The sequence below is a fragment of the Pecten maximus genome, chromosome 5 (genome assembly GCF_902652985.1).
Source record: "Pecten maximus chromosome 5, xPecMax1.1, whole genome shotgun sequence".
Lineage (NCBI taxonomy): Eukaryota > Metazoa > Mollusca > Bivalvia > Pectinida > Pectinidae > Pecten > Pecten maximus.
In genome coordinates this window covers 24,381,659-24,395,285 of record NC_047019.1, presented here as the reverse complement: position 1 = coordinate 24,395,285, position 13,627 = coordinate 24,381,659, and the positions used below count along the sequence as shown (strand labels likewise).

The 13,627-nt window shown below is 34.1% G+C and overlaps 1 protein-coding gene across 1 annotated transcript in view; it reads left to right on the top strand.

Moving 5' to 3' along the window:
• LOC117327611 (protein O-mannosyl-transferase TMTC1-like) overlaps nt 1–13,627 on the top strand; it is an 84,745-nt gene that overhangs the window by 27,872 nt on the left and 43,246 nt on the right. The window contains exon 6 of the mRNA XM_033884667.1: nt 1,352–1,455. Coding sequence (XP_033740558.1) covers nt 1,352–1,455 — 104 coding nt within the window. The remainder of the gene's footprint in view (nt 1–1,351; nt 1,456–13,627) is intronic.

Here is a 13,627-nt window from a genome sequence, read left to right as displayed (position 1 = left end):
GGTAAATATTTGTTAAGGTGTAAGTTTACGAGAGAACATGGATTAAGAACAGAGGAGATTATTTTATGAGGTTTTTTGGGAATTCAAAGTGAAAGTAGTGTCTATGAAAAATTGTAGGAATGTTTATATAATGGTCAAAGTCCAAACACAAATCTAGACTGTTGCAATCATAAGAAAAAATGCCAGCATTCTTGTTCATTCATTTAGGTCGATATCCTTACATTAACAAGGTTTTCCCTGACTCGCAAAAACCTGCATTTTGACTCCTTAAATTGCAAAAGGACTCCCAAAATTGATAGAGTTTTACTACATATTAATTGTGATTGGAGTCCCAGGACTCCTAAATTTATAAAATTTGAGGGTCCCAGGGAAAACCCTGATTAATTGTATGTTAATTGACTTTGATTTTGTTGAATAATAATCAAGCTTAAGGTTGATAGAAATAATGATAAGCTTAAGATTGATAAGCGTATAAGATACTTTATCATTATGTAGAACAAATGAAATAGTTGACATTAGCACAAGGTACTGTGATTTTGAGGATATTATTGATGTTTTGAAATAGAATAACTCAGGGTTTTAGCAATCAAACCTCATAAGTAGCAGGATATGTACAAGAAGCCTAATTGAATTCAGAAAGGATTGCACTTCTACCATGGCTGTTTACTGTATTTTCTCGGGTACAATAATTGCACCAAACGCAATTATGATAGCAACAGAATACTCCAAAAACGGCATAATATCTTGTTAAACAATGTACTCTTATCTTATTGCTTAACTATTACACTGTAGTCTAGACATAAAATGGAGAAAATCTATCCAAATAATGCCCAGTTATCTAATAAGACCATTTTTCATGGTGTACGTGTAAATGTAAGTTGAGTCAGTTTGTAGTCTGTATGTCAGTCGGGGATGCTCAAGTTTGTTTTATTACTATAGGGTTATCTGAATTTAGTCCACATTTTGAGTGAAGTCAGCTTGTTCATTTAGCTGTGGGAGGATCAAACCTCTTTTCTATGTGCAAGGTTTATAAGCCTCCCTCTTTAGTGCAAGATTTGTTTTGCATGGAAGTCTTTGGCATTTTCATTGGTGAAAGCTTGTTGTATGTAATTAAATCAGTTTAATACATAATTAATTTGGTGTGAAGTTGTTAAAATCCTTGCATTGTGTGGGAGTTAATTGGGTCATGTACTCAATGCTGTAACTCAAGTAAGACTATCTATAACTGATATAAATAAGATTTCCTGCAAGGCTTAATAAAGTCCCTCTAAAGTTAAAATTCTAGAGTTGATATTAAATCTGTCTAATTTGACAGGCTTGACAGATTAATTCTTGTTTTCTCTGCCTGTAGGGTGTATGTTTCCTTGTGTTCCGAGTGTGGATGATGAATGGACAGATGCCATTCTTCCAGTACCAAGACAATCCAGCCTCATTTTCACCACATCTCCTCACCAGGTATGTTATTATCTGAGCAATCAAAATGTCTTTTATATGTTCAAAAAGTTCTCTTTTTAGGTGACCTTAGAAGAAGTTTCAAGTGACCTATTCTAATCGCCTTTTGTCCGTCGCCGTCCGTCATGCGTCATTATTTCTCATGTCTCATTCGATAATCTCTCCAATTTGAGTTATAACCCACAAGGGATATAATTCAGTTACATTCTAAAATTTTGGAAATAAGAATTAAGTTCGTATTGGTTTTATGTAGTTTTAATGCAATTACATAAAAGAACATAACTTAATACTGGTATGTGGTCGAGATTGATTTATCATTCTTGGGCTGACATCATATCATCATTTCTTCAAACAAGATTTTGTTACGAAATGTTGCCCCTCAACTGAGATAAATCATTCTTTAACACATACACTAAGAATTCTATTATTGTGTCATATCATGGAAGTCTGAAGTCATTTTTGTGACTAAGATATTGAGGGCCCCACAGGAAAGTGCTTATGCCCTAAAGTAATCACCATATTCCTCCATCTGTCTGTCCGTCCATCCATCTGACTGTCAGTCCGGCCGTCCACCCATCTGAGTCTGTCCGTCAGCACTTAATTCTATTTCCATGCAATAACTTTAGTTTCCCAATGGACCGATCAAACTGAAACTTCATACGGTGCTTTCTTATTGAAAGTGCTTGCTTTTGATTGCTTTTAGGTGTCAAAGGTCAAAGATCAAGGTCACTTGCTAAATATAGAAAATCAATTTCCATGCAATAACTTGGGTTTCCTTAGGCTGATGTAACTCAAACGTCATACAGTGTTTCCTTATTGAAAGAGACTATTCAGAATTGCTTTTCAGCATCAAAAGTCAAATATCAAGGTCACTGTTGCTAGATATGAATTAACGAATCACCTTCTGTGCAAAATTAAAGTTTGCTTTGGCCAATCTAGCTCAAACTTCTTTCAGTACTTCCATACTTAAAGTGTCTTAAAGTGTTTGCTTAGAATTGATTGACAGTTTGAAAGGTCAAATGTCAAGGTCACTGTTACTATAAATAGAAAATCTGTTTCCTTGCAGTAACATGAGTTTTCTTTTGGCTGATTAAACTCACATTTCACACAATTGTTTTTTATTGTAAGTGCTTGCTTGGGATTGCTTTTCTGTTTCAGAAGTCCAAGGTCAAGGTCACTGTTGCTTAATATAGAAAATCAGTTTCCATGCAATATAACTTGAGTTTGCTTTTGCCAAACAAACTAATACTTCATAAAATGCTTCTTTCTTAAAGTTCTTGCTTACAATTGCTTTTCAGCTTTAAAGGCTAAAGGTCAAATTCACACTTACTTTAGATAGAAATTAAAGGTCTGAGGGCAAGGATGCAGTTTCTAAGCAATAACTTGAGAGTTTTCTTTGGCGGATGTAACTCAAACTTCATACAGTGGTTTCATATTGAAAGAGCTTGCTTAGAATTGCTTTTTAGCATAAAAATTCAAAGTTCAAGGTTACTGTTACTAAATGTTATCAAATAATGAAATCACCTTTCATGCAAAATTGGCCAATCTAACTCAAACTTCATGCAGTACTTCTATACTTAAAATATTTGCCTAGAATTGATTTGCAATTTTAAAGTCAAAGGTCTAGGTCACTGATGCTATAAATAGAAAATCAGTTTCCTTGCAGTATCACAAGTTTCCTTTGAGACGATCAAACTCAAAAATCATCAAGTGCTTTCTTATTGAAAGTGCTTGTTCATGATAAATGTCAACTTCTGCAATATGGGCAAATGATTTCTTGATGGTTATGGAGGATATATAGCCACATAGTCAATCAGGCCATTGCTGACCCGTCATTGTTCTAGTTGAGTCTTGGTTTCATGCTTTTCTAGTGTGACTCACTAAAAACTATTTGGTTATAATAGTTTTAGTTTTGAGAAATAAATCTTTGTCACTATCACCATTAGCTTTTGATACAACGTATTCACCTCTAAATGTGTACATGTATAAGGTAGTGTACTAATACTCTGATCGTTTTGACAACGGTCTGGTGTAATGGTTTCATGGTGGTATCAGTTCATGGTTCACAAAAATGAGTGACATTAATTGACCACAAACTACATAAAACAAAAAAGGAGGGTTCAGTGTGTAATTGATAACGTAAAAAATAAACACGAAGGTAGGATGATGTCTTTATGTCAGATGTTTGTTAGAATTACACGGTCTGGCTCCAACAAAACCTTTACTTTGATTACTTCGCCTGAATGCCATTCATGAATGACAGAATGATAACAGACAACAGTAAAAGTTATATTGATGTGTCGCCTGTTCATTGTCATGTTTTAACTTGAAACCTGCTTTAATCTAAAACGATTGTAATTAAATTGTTGGCTTGTCATATAAATCAAATTCATTGTAGTTCTTTGTAAACTTTTTAATTTTTGTCCTTTAAAAAAAAAATCTTAAGAAGTGTTAATGGCTAAATGGCTGTTAAATTTAAAAATTAATTTATTTGATAATGTTTTTTTATAAAAGTACAGAATCTGACGTACCTGTACATATGTTTGAATTTATCAGTTGCAAATTGAACACTCAAATGTTAAATACATAATTCATAACCACATACATCCTTTAACTATAAACCAACTTATGCCATGTGTGCAGATTAATTTCGGTGTATTTCACAGGTGATTAAAAATCAGGAAATTGCTGCCAAATAATTTCAATCTCATGTACAGTAGGCCTTATATGACTGTAAATCGCAAAATTAAGTCAATATGAAAATGTTGTGAGGCATGAAAATGTGAAATAAGTCACCGCAAAACTTAGCTGGTTTACAGTAGCATATATTTCAATCAGAAAGAGATTGCACAGGTTAAACAGATAATTTCCTATGATAGATGATATATATTTTGAAGAAAAGTGTGCTTGGCCTTTAATATGATCTAATTTAATAATAATTCACACTTTTTCTGTTTTAAGAAATTGCAGCTAAGAAATTTATAACCAGCTTAACTGTTAAAGTATTTTAACTATTTATTTATTCATTTATTCATGTTGACAAAATACTTTGACATAATGAGGTTTACGTTTAGAATTACACGTTTTATCTGATCAGAGTGACAAATTAAGTTCACTGTATCAAAAGAAAATCCCCCTGTGGCTGAATGAGATGACTTGTATGGTAGTGTGGCTAATGTTACAGACAAGATTTATATATAAGATTAGGTATTGTCTGGATAATGTAATCTGGGATCACTTGATGGTGAATGACATTTGTTTAAAAACCTTATCTTAGGTATTATAATGTTTACAAAACACTCCTCACTTTCTCTAACTATTTTGTAATGACTCAGGACAAATATTTGAACAAAAAACAATCTAATCTCTAATGAGACCCCGGAATTTAGCCTCAATTTTCTAAACCAAAGATTAGAGGATTAGGCATTTAGATAAATATTAAATGAAAAAAAGTCATGTGTGCCAGGCTTTTTTGATATGGTTAAATTTCATTGCCTTTACAAAAATGGATATATGCTTGATAATTATATGCATAAAAAACTTTAATTTGAATTTTCTATTACCGAAAAATGCACTGTTAATTAAGTTTCAAAGTTTCTTTTGGTGATTTATCTCAGTTATAAGATATTGTACATTAACCTGTGGCCAAATCTTCGGTCAGTTACATACTCTATTGGTATAGTGTCTGGACCACAATAGCATCAGACTAACACAACCTCAGGAGAATTAAGATCCAATATGCTTGTCTTCATCTCTACCTGGAGTGATTTTCATTTCTCAGGAAGATCACATTATGGAAGTCCTGTGCTGTTATATGGTTGTACAAGACAATCCCCTCTCGATTGCTCTTGATGTAGGCTTCATGCTTCTTGTTCAGTGAGAGGTAATCACTAACTACTACAATGAGACCCTGCCTCAATTCCACCTTGGCTGTTAGCTGGTGAAATACCCAGCAAACAAACAAGCAGTCCTTTTAGTATGCTGCACATGGACACCTTCAGGATACATGAACGTGGGTGGTGGATTATATGTACACTAAACTGGGGAAATAGACCTGGAAATAAGGGAATGTGTATATAGAAGCTATAGTATCAATGATTTGGTGGCTCAGCTACAGTAATCTGTCTAGAGTACAAAGGTTCCGGGTTCAAATCTGACACCATTGCATGCTTTATCACCATACTTAAGTGTTTATATATATACACAGACTGTATCTTACCATAGGAGTGATGAGGATTGTGGTTGGTGAAATACTTGATGACATTACCAGTCTAACAAAGATTTGTATGCTGAGCTTATTCCCCATGTACGTGTATGTATAGCTAGTAGATTGGATAGGATTTAGTCGGCTGTCAGTTTAATTGGAGACTATTGATTAACTAATGAGATAAGGCAACTCTGTGATAAGTTCATCAATCTACAATAGCATTTTTATGTAGTTAGTTGTGAATCAATAAACCCGTTCTGTAAATATTCCTTGATAGATAAGAAGTGTTCAAGGATCTTACAAACCAAGAATCTTAATTGTTTCAGAATTTCAGATTATAGATCAGGCAATGACAAGAAGACACTCCTTAATTTTGAAACACCCATACCTGCCATTTTCTTCCCTTTTAACTATTCAGATAGGATTTTTAGATTGGAAATGTGATATAAACATTATAGGTTAATTAACACAACAACAGCTGCAGTAGTAATTGGTTATTAATAGATGCTGTTTTCTGATGGTCTTTATAGATGTAGCCTTCACTTACTAGTCATTAAGCTGCCAAGGCCAGTGATGGATGGCTTACCGATTGTTTTTTCTATGGGTTTAAAGCAATCCCAGAATACACAAATATATCAATTGTTAAGTCTCTGAGATGTCAGTCTGACAAGTAAATGTCATTGCTATCCCCCACAAAGACTATTGATTTGTGGAAATGTATATTGGGGCATACTGGTTTTAACTTCCTCCCTAATTCAGTGAGGGATTTATAAGTTAATATATTACATTTAAACGCGAGTATAGTGTATAAAATGAGAAATCTTCAATTTTCTGGTTATCTTTTAACCTTTTTCACACTGTCTGCCACAGTCTCAAAATATGGCCTGAACTGTTACTGAAAACATGAAACCCGCAACCAATAGACAGATCTGTGAGATAGGGGTGGGGGAGATAGCTGGTCATAACAATTAGCTCTCAATTCATAAAAAGCACAAGAACATTTGATACCTACATATGTACATAGATATTACGGGACTTGGCAATATTGTATTTTCACTTTTACATCGATAAAATATTTACAAAAATCATTTGAGTCATAATTGAACCTATACCTATAGCTATGTGACCTGAACATAAAAGCTGGAAGTATGGATTTACTGACTAACTATAAAAGTGCTTGGAATTAAAACAGAACATATTGTGGTGACACATTAAATCAGTGTCTTAAATGTGCTTTAAAGCAAGATCAGATATGCTTTTATGCATTCTTAGCTGTAAGATGCCCATTTCAGCCTCTGCTGCTTTAACTGGGTCAAATGGTTTATTCTGTGTTGTGCATGTGTCTCTGCAATTTGTTTGTCCATGTGCATAGGTGAATTCTCAATCTTGGATGTCATGGTGAAATGAAGAAGTCAAGTTTTGGATTTATTTCTGAGCATTTAGTTATTGTTAAGGTCAGTTAATCGTCTATGTCTCATTTGAAGGAATTGTGTAATCTGTGGAATAGATCTTGAAAAGGATTGAAGAACAGTGAACTAGGTCTTCTGGCCCTGACTTTAAAAGATACTTTGAGTTTGAAGGTTTTAACCCTTTCCGATGCCTTTCTGGTAAATGTTCCATCATGTAACCATACATTACATGTTTGGTGTGTTTTTCTGAAATGCTCTTTCAGAATCCTCAAACATATATGAATCAATACACTATGAAAACCTTCTATTTTGCATGCATCCAATTCTTTTGATGAAGAAATCTATAAAATGTTAATAAGAAATTCATGAAACAGTTTAGTTTCTGCTTTCATCCTCTGAACTTTTTATAGTATTGTGATCAATGTGACTTTAGTAGTCATTAAAGCCATGTTCGCTCCAGTTCAATTGCTAGGCTGTAAACACAAAACCATATTTGTATCATGTGAATTCACAAGTACAGTCAAAATTGCTTTAGCAACTGCCTGCATGAATTCAATGACCTTTAAAATTTCTTAAACAACTGTAATTTAAGATTTGATCTCTACATGTGTGGTAATGTTAAGTGCTCCACAGGAGATATATATACATTGTATAGTCAAAACTAGATCCCAGATTTTATTGATGCTATAACAGTTTGGACATCATCATCATCATCATCATCATCATCATCATCCATACTTCGAATATTATGACAAGGAATGCAACAACTATGAATTAAGTTGGTTTTCATCGCTCAATATGAATAACATACCAAATGAACTTCATGACCTCTATTTTACCTTGAACTTTAATAACTTCATGACCTCTATTTTACCTTGAACTTTAATAACCTCAAATACTAGTTTTGGTCATATTCAAGATGCCATGCTAGCATGGTATATATATACATCAATCCATGAAATAATTTCTTGAAAATGCTCAGCAGTTTTATCTGTAGCGACATCTTATGGTTAAATGTTCATAACTGAGAATTTCATGTTACTACAGTTAGCTTGTCCTATTACCACAGAAAACAAGAAACATGCTTCCCTAGCTGTCTATAGTGACTGTAGTCAGACAGCATGTAATTTATTAATACATTGTGCACTTTCATGGAGACGATTCAGCAACCCTACACATCGATGACTTCCAACCTGCTGTCGATGAATGAGTTTCTATTGTATATTGTATATCCTTTATGGCTATTTGCATCAAAGTTCCTTTTCATTCAAACCATCCGGAGGATTTAGGGTTGGAACATGAAAGTATTATAAAGTAAAGGATTATCGAGGTATGTCAGGGAGCAGAATGAACGTGCATGAGTACACTTCTACAGATGAATATATAGCTGTATAGAAATTAGGCTCATGGCAGGAGAAAACATTTGTACGAACACACAGTATAGATGATTTGGAAATAACTAAGTAGGTCATTAAATTCACTAAACCATAGTAATGTTTTACGCACCTGATTTTTGTTGTATGATATAGCTTAGTATACTTGAATGTTTCGATCAACATTTAAATTGATTTATTAGTTTTGAGCTTTTTCCCAGGACATTCTAAGCTTCCCTCTGATACAGAACTTTACCCAAATAGATTAAAACAGGAAAAACACTGTACTTATATGGAAACTCTAGAGCACTGAGTATTAGTCCCAACAGAATTTAAACCCAAAAGTACATGTACACTTGTACAAGGATTTGAGCAATTTGCTGTAACAAATTAAGAAATATTTTTCTGCAACAATTAAAAAGCAATAGCTCATCTTATATTACCCGTGCACTGGTATAATGATCTGGTACTCTTATCAGTGTTACAATTTTTCTGACACTTAGATTATGTCCTTGTCAAGTATATGATAAAGGGATTTTATAACTGCTACTTGCCTGAAAACCTTGACAGGGGTTTATACACTCTGAGTATTTTAAGCAGTTATGTTTTTGGGATTTATTTATTAGAGTTATGGGCCTCTTCAGACATTTGTTTTTACAAATTTTGTTATAGGAAAGCGTAACAAAAAATTATGTACCATGCATTCTTTGTACTTTTATACTACTCCCTTCTTTATATTTCTTCCCTGAAGACTGTGATCAATCCAGGTTCTTTGGCTCCATAGGAGCCTCTCAATCTCCTATTGGCTTAATAACACTTGGTTTGGTCTACAACACCAAATCTGCAACAGGATGGGTAATGAAAAATATCCTGTCTGTGCTGATGGCTTTAATTATATATTTAAGCAACATCTCACTTTCTAAGCCTTATACATCACCCACCAGTTATATATATATTTAAAGGCTAAAGGAAATTCCCACTAGCCCCCCAGCTACATAGTACAATTGGGCTGCATTGACTGGAACTTAAAACATTTGAAATCAGTAGTGTGGGCATATTTTCATTACAGTTCACTTTTCCTGTGCAAGTTTCAGTGGAATTAGTTGGGCAAGTATTCCTGGCCAACCGTCATCTGTCAGCTACAAAAATTAGGAATAACATTGTTAGACTTTGGAGGGAATCAGCGCCATACTTGTTTAGACAATAATCTTTCAGGGATTTAGTATTTGAAATATCAGGACTAGATTTCCTTAGAGAATCCAGCATCCACTGACAAAATCTTCCATCATTGTGGGAATCGACAATCAAATTGTTTATGTCTTTAGACACTGTTATTGGCAATGCTGGTCTACAAGATTTCAGCAGTGCGACATTTTTATGGACTATGATGTATGTTTCTCCGGATTCTGATATATAATATGATGTCAAAATTCTATTTCAGCAAAATCCCCATTGTGTACTCAAATAAAATATCACTGAATATACAACTAAGTCTGAAAACCTTGCATGTTGGTTGAGAATGACAGTACAGAAATGAAGAGTTAAATTGACTGTATGCGTCCTTATAAAAATAGTTTGGAAATCATAAACAAAACATAATTTATTTAGGTCAATGTATAATATTGATGCATATACACTTATTGGGATTAAATGTTATAGTTAAATAGATGTTGAACATGAAATTGAAGATTTAAATTGTCTCTTAATTGTTTAGAATTGGTTTAACCACCCTGCATGACAGAAAAATCTTTCTAAAGTATAATTGTCAGTCTTACTGGATGAAGAAGGCTTTGCAGAACTGAAGCTTTAAACCAACTCCAACTGATAATGACAAAAAGTGAATAAAAAAAACAACATTTCTCATTATAAGATGCAAGTAAGTTGCAGAGATTATAAAGTTCGTGTAACTCGGGAACCTATTCTAGAAGTCTCACTGACTATTGATTGAACAGTTTCAAAGACACAGCTAAGGTTGTTTATTAAACAAACGTGGCCAATTATAAAGGAAAATGTCTTTCCAAGTCTTAGAACTTCATAATAACGTGCTTTTATGTCATTTTGAATCTTCCTTCTGCAACACATTGATGTGAAGTGCTCGAACAAATTTCATGACATCATGTAGCTTTTATTTTAAATTAATGTCAAATCCTCGGAACAGACGAAGGGGCTGTGATAGCTCAGTTGTATAGAGCTTCAGCATGATGTAACCTCAGGTGAAGATTGGAGGTGTGTTGTTAAACATTCCCCACCTGTGTTGGTTTGTGTTTATCGGGAAGCTGAGAAACAGGACGGTCTGTACTGTCATGGTTGTGTCCTTGGACAAGACTCTTTGCCCTTATTGCTCTGGATGGTATGCAATGGGCCTCCCGTATATTGTTCAGTAAGGTAGTCATCAACTACTACAAGGAGACCCTGCCTCAAAATAACCCTGGCTGCATGCATGTTCATGACAAACCTAGCAAACAAACAATATCTAAACACACAAGGAAACAAATCCAACAGATGATGTACAAGTATATATGATTTAATATTCTTATTCTTTTGTTAGAGAATTTATTTTTCTCACCAGAATCATACACTATAATGGTTTTTTTCTCTCTCTCTCTCACTTGCTTTTAACATCTATTCCTCCCATACAGAGAAATAACATGGGGACTAGTTGACAGCTGCTTCTAGCTGATATAGGAAATCAATACTATCTCAACTCTCATAATGATGTTAATAGTGTAAAAGGCCAACAGTTCAAGACCATTCAGTCTGAGTGTGTTCTTGACCATTTTTACACATAGATGCTTCCCGTGATGGTCATAATTGGTGCCGAAACTGTTTGGAGTCTGCTGTCATATAGATCTTGTATCTCAGACAGATCTAGGGAATGTGTACTGTATGATACCCTCATGATCAGTATCAATGGGAACTCTCAGAACTTTCTTATTACTACACAAGTTGTTAAGGTATAGGTTCCAACATCTTAAATGCTTGGACTACATGTATAATATATATACACTGCATCCATAGACAATTATATTGCTGACATTTATATGACTGTAGACAAGTAGAAATAGTCTAAGTCTATACAAACATAACATGTCCCTGGAGATATTTGTCAGCGTTGGAAATAAAATATCATGCAAACATATAACATGTCTATGTATCCCAGCTCATAAAAGTTATAGGGACTGTGATATTCTTGTGAAAAACATATGTCCAGTTTTCATGGAGACAGCTCTCAATTTGAAATACCTTACATTTTTGTTGTTTTCACTCTCATTGTCGTGTTTAAAGAAATATTAGTGATTGTTTTTTGAGTCAACTCATAATTATCGTCCGGAAAATATAGACATCACTTGAAAAAAGAGAGTATCTTAGACATATACATGTAAGTGACTACTTATTGATTTGAGAATTTTTCTTGGATTTTCAATTATTCTCATTTCTCCAATTGTTAAGCATTCAAGATAAGATATTGCTTTTGCTGAAAATCGTACACTATATATTTAGCAGTCTTAATTGAACCGAAAGTGATTTGTTACGGCGTCCACTTTTTTATTTGCTAAAAATCATACATTTGCAGTCCAGCAAATTACAAATGAGACTATATACCGAGTCTGTGAAATGTTCAAGATAATTTTCTAAAGGTGGGCTTTCCAGCAATGTTAATTTCCCATAGGAATTGGCCTATAGGAATGTTTTACCCTTAAAGACCACTGTCACCGATACATTGCTTTGTTCGATCGAAGTTGATTCCCTTGGCTATACATTTAACTCGGATTAATGGAGGATGCACTTTCCTACTCTAATTAACTAATTACGTAACTGAATATTACTTAACTTAAAGAACACAGCTTGTCTCTAAACATAAAAAAAAAACAAAATAGGAAAGTTAGAACCATATAAACTAAATACTTCAATACTAAAAAAGTAAGTGATTACTGCCAATGATATTGATTTTTTAAGTATTTTGTGAAGAAAACATCAAATTTTTGTGAACAAATGACTTTTAGAATGTCATCCATATTGAGTCCATTCTTTATCACTTACTCTGCCCAAAGATCAAAACTTCACCATTGGTGCAAAGTGTAGATTTCCGGCTTTGAATTGCATGTCACTTGAATGACTTGTTAATTGAACAGTAGTTGACATAACAGACCCCCTGTGACGTTACACCCCAAACTAGTTGACATAACAGACCCCCTGTGACGTTACACCCCAAACTAGTTGACATAACAGACCCCCTGTGACGTTACACCCCAAACTAGTTGACATAACAGACCCCCTGTGACGTTACACCCCAAACTAGTTGACATAACAGACCCCCTGTGACGTTACACCCCAAACTTTAATGTACACATATATGCATGTGGCTTTCCTAATATATAACAACCCATAGCATGCTAACATGTGTAAACCATGTCCTTAAATGACCATCACTGTTAATTATTATTAGGACGTAAAATATGATATATTACACGACTGATAGTGACTAAATTAACAAATCTTGGAACAATATACCCCATATACCCCAGTCTTATTGTTCTTTTCACATTACTTTTTATATTTTCATCAAGTAGATAGCTTCTGTGTCCATGATTTGAAATACAATTTTAAAGAGCTTCAATCCTATTTATAAAATTGTGTTTGATGGAGACTTCTAAACACCTAATACAGTACCATTCTCACAATGAGAAATAGGTGTGTAGGTGCGGGTTGTAAAGTTGTCCTACGGATTTTCTTCAAGTGTGCAAAACAGCAACTAATCTTTCATCCAAAACTATGATATCCTTGGTCCCTTTTTTTGTATTTTTTCACATCACCTCATAGGGAAAGATCTTAACCCTAATGTGAAATTTGCACTGATAAAAAAAAAGAAAATCATCAATGATCTTTTGGAGATATCACATATGCTATCAAATCAGGAGTCTTCCTTTACTTTGCATTTCTCCTCTCTGGATGATGCAGATTGTAAAGCCTGGACTAGTTTGACAAGAACATAAGTCTCTAGAAATTCTTTTACATCGTCCTCTTTTGACAAAGGTATTTACACTCCAGATCACGAGGATGGACTACTGTTGTTCTGGGTAAATTACACTCCAGACCACGAGGATGGACTACTGTTGTTCTGGGTAAATTACACTCCAGACCACGAGGATGGACTACTGTTGTTCTGGGTAAATTACACTCCAGAC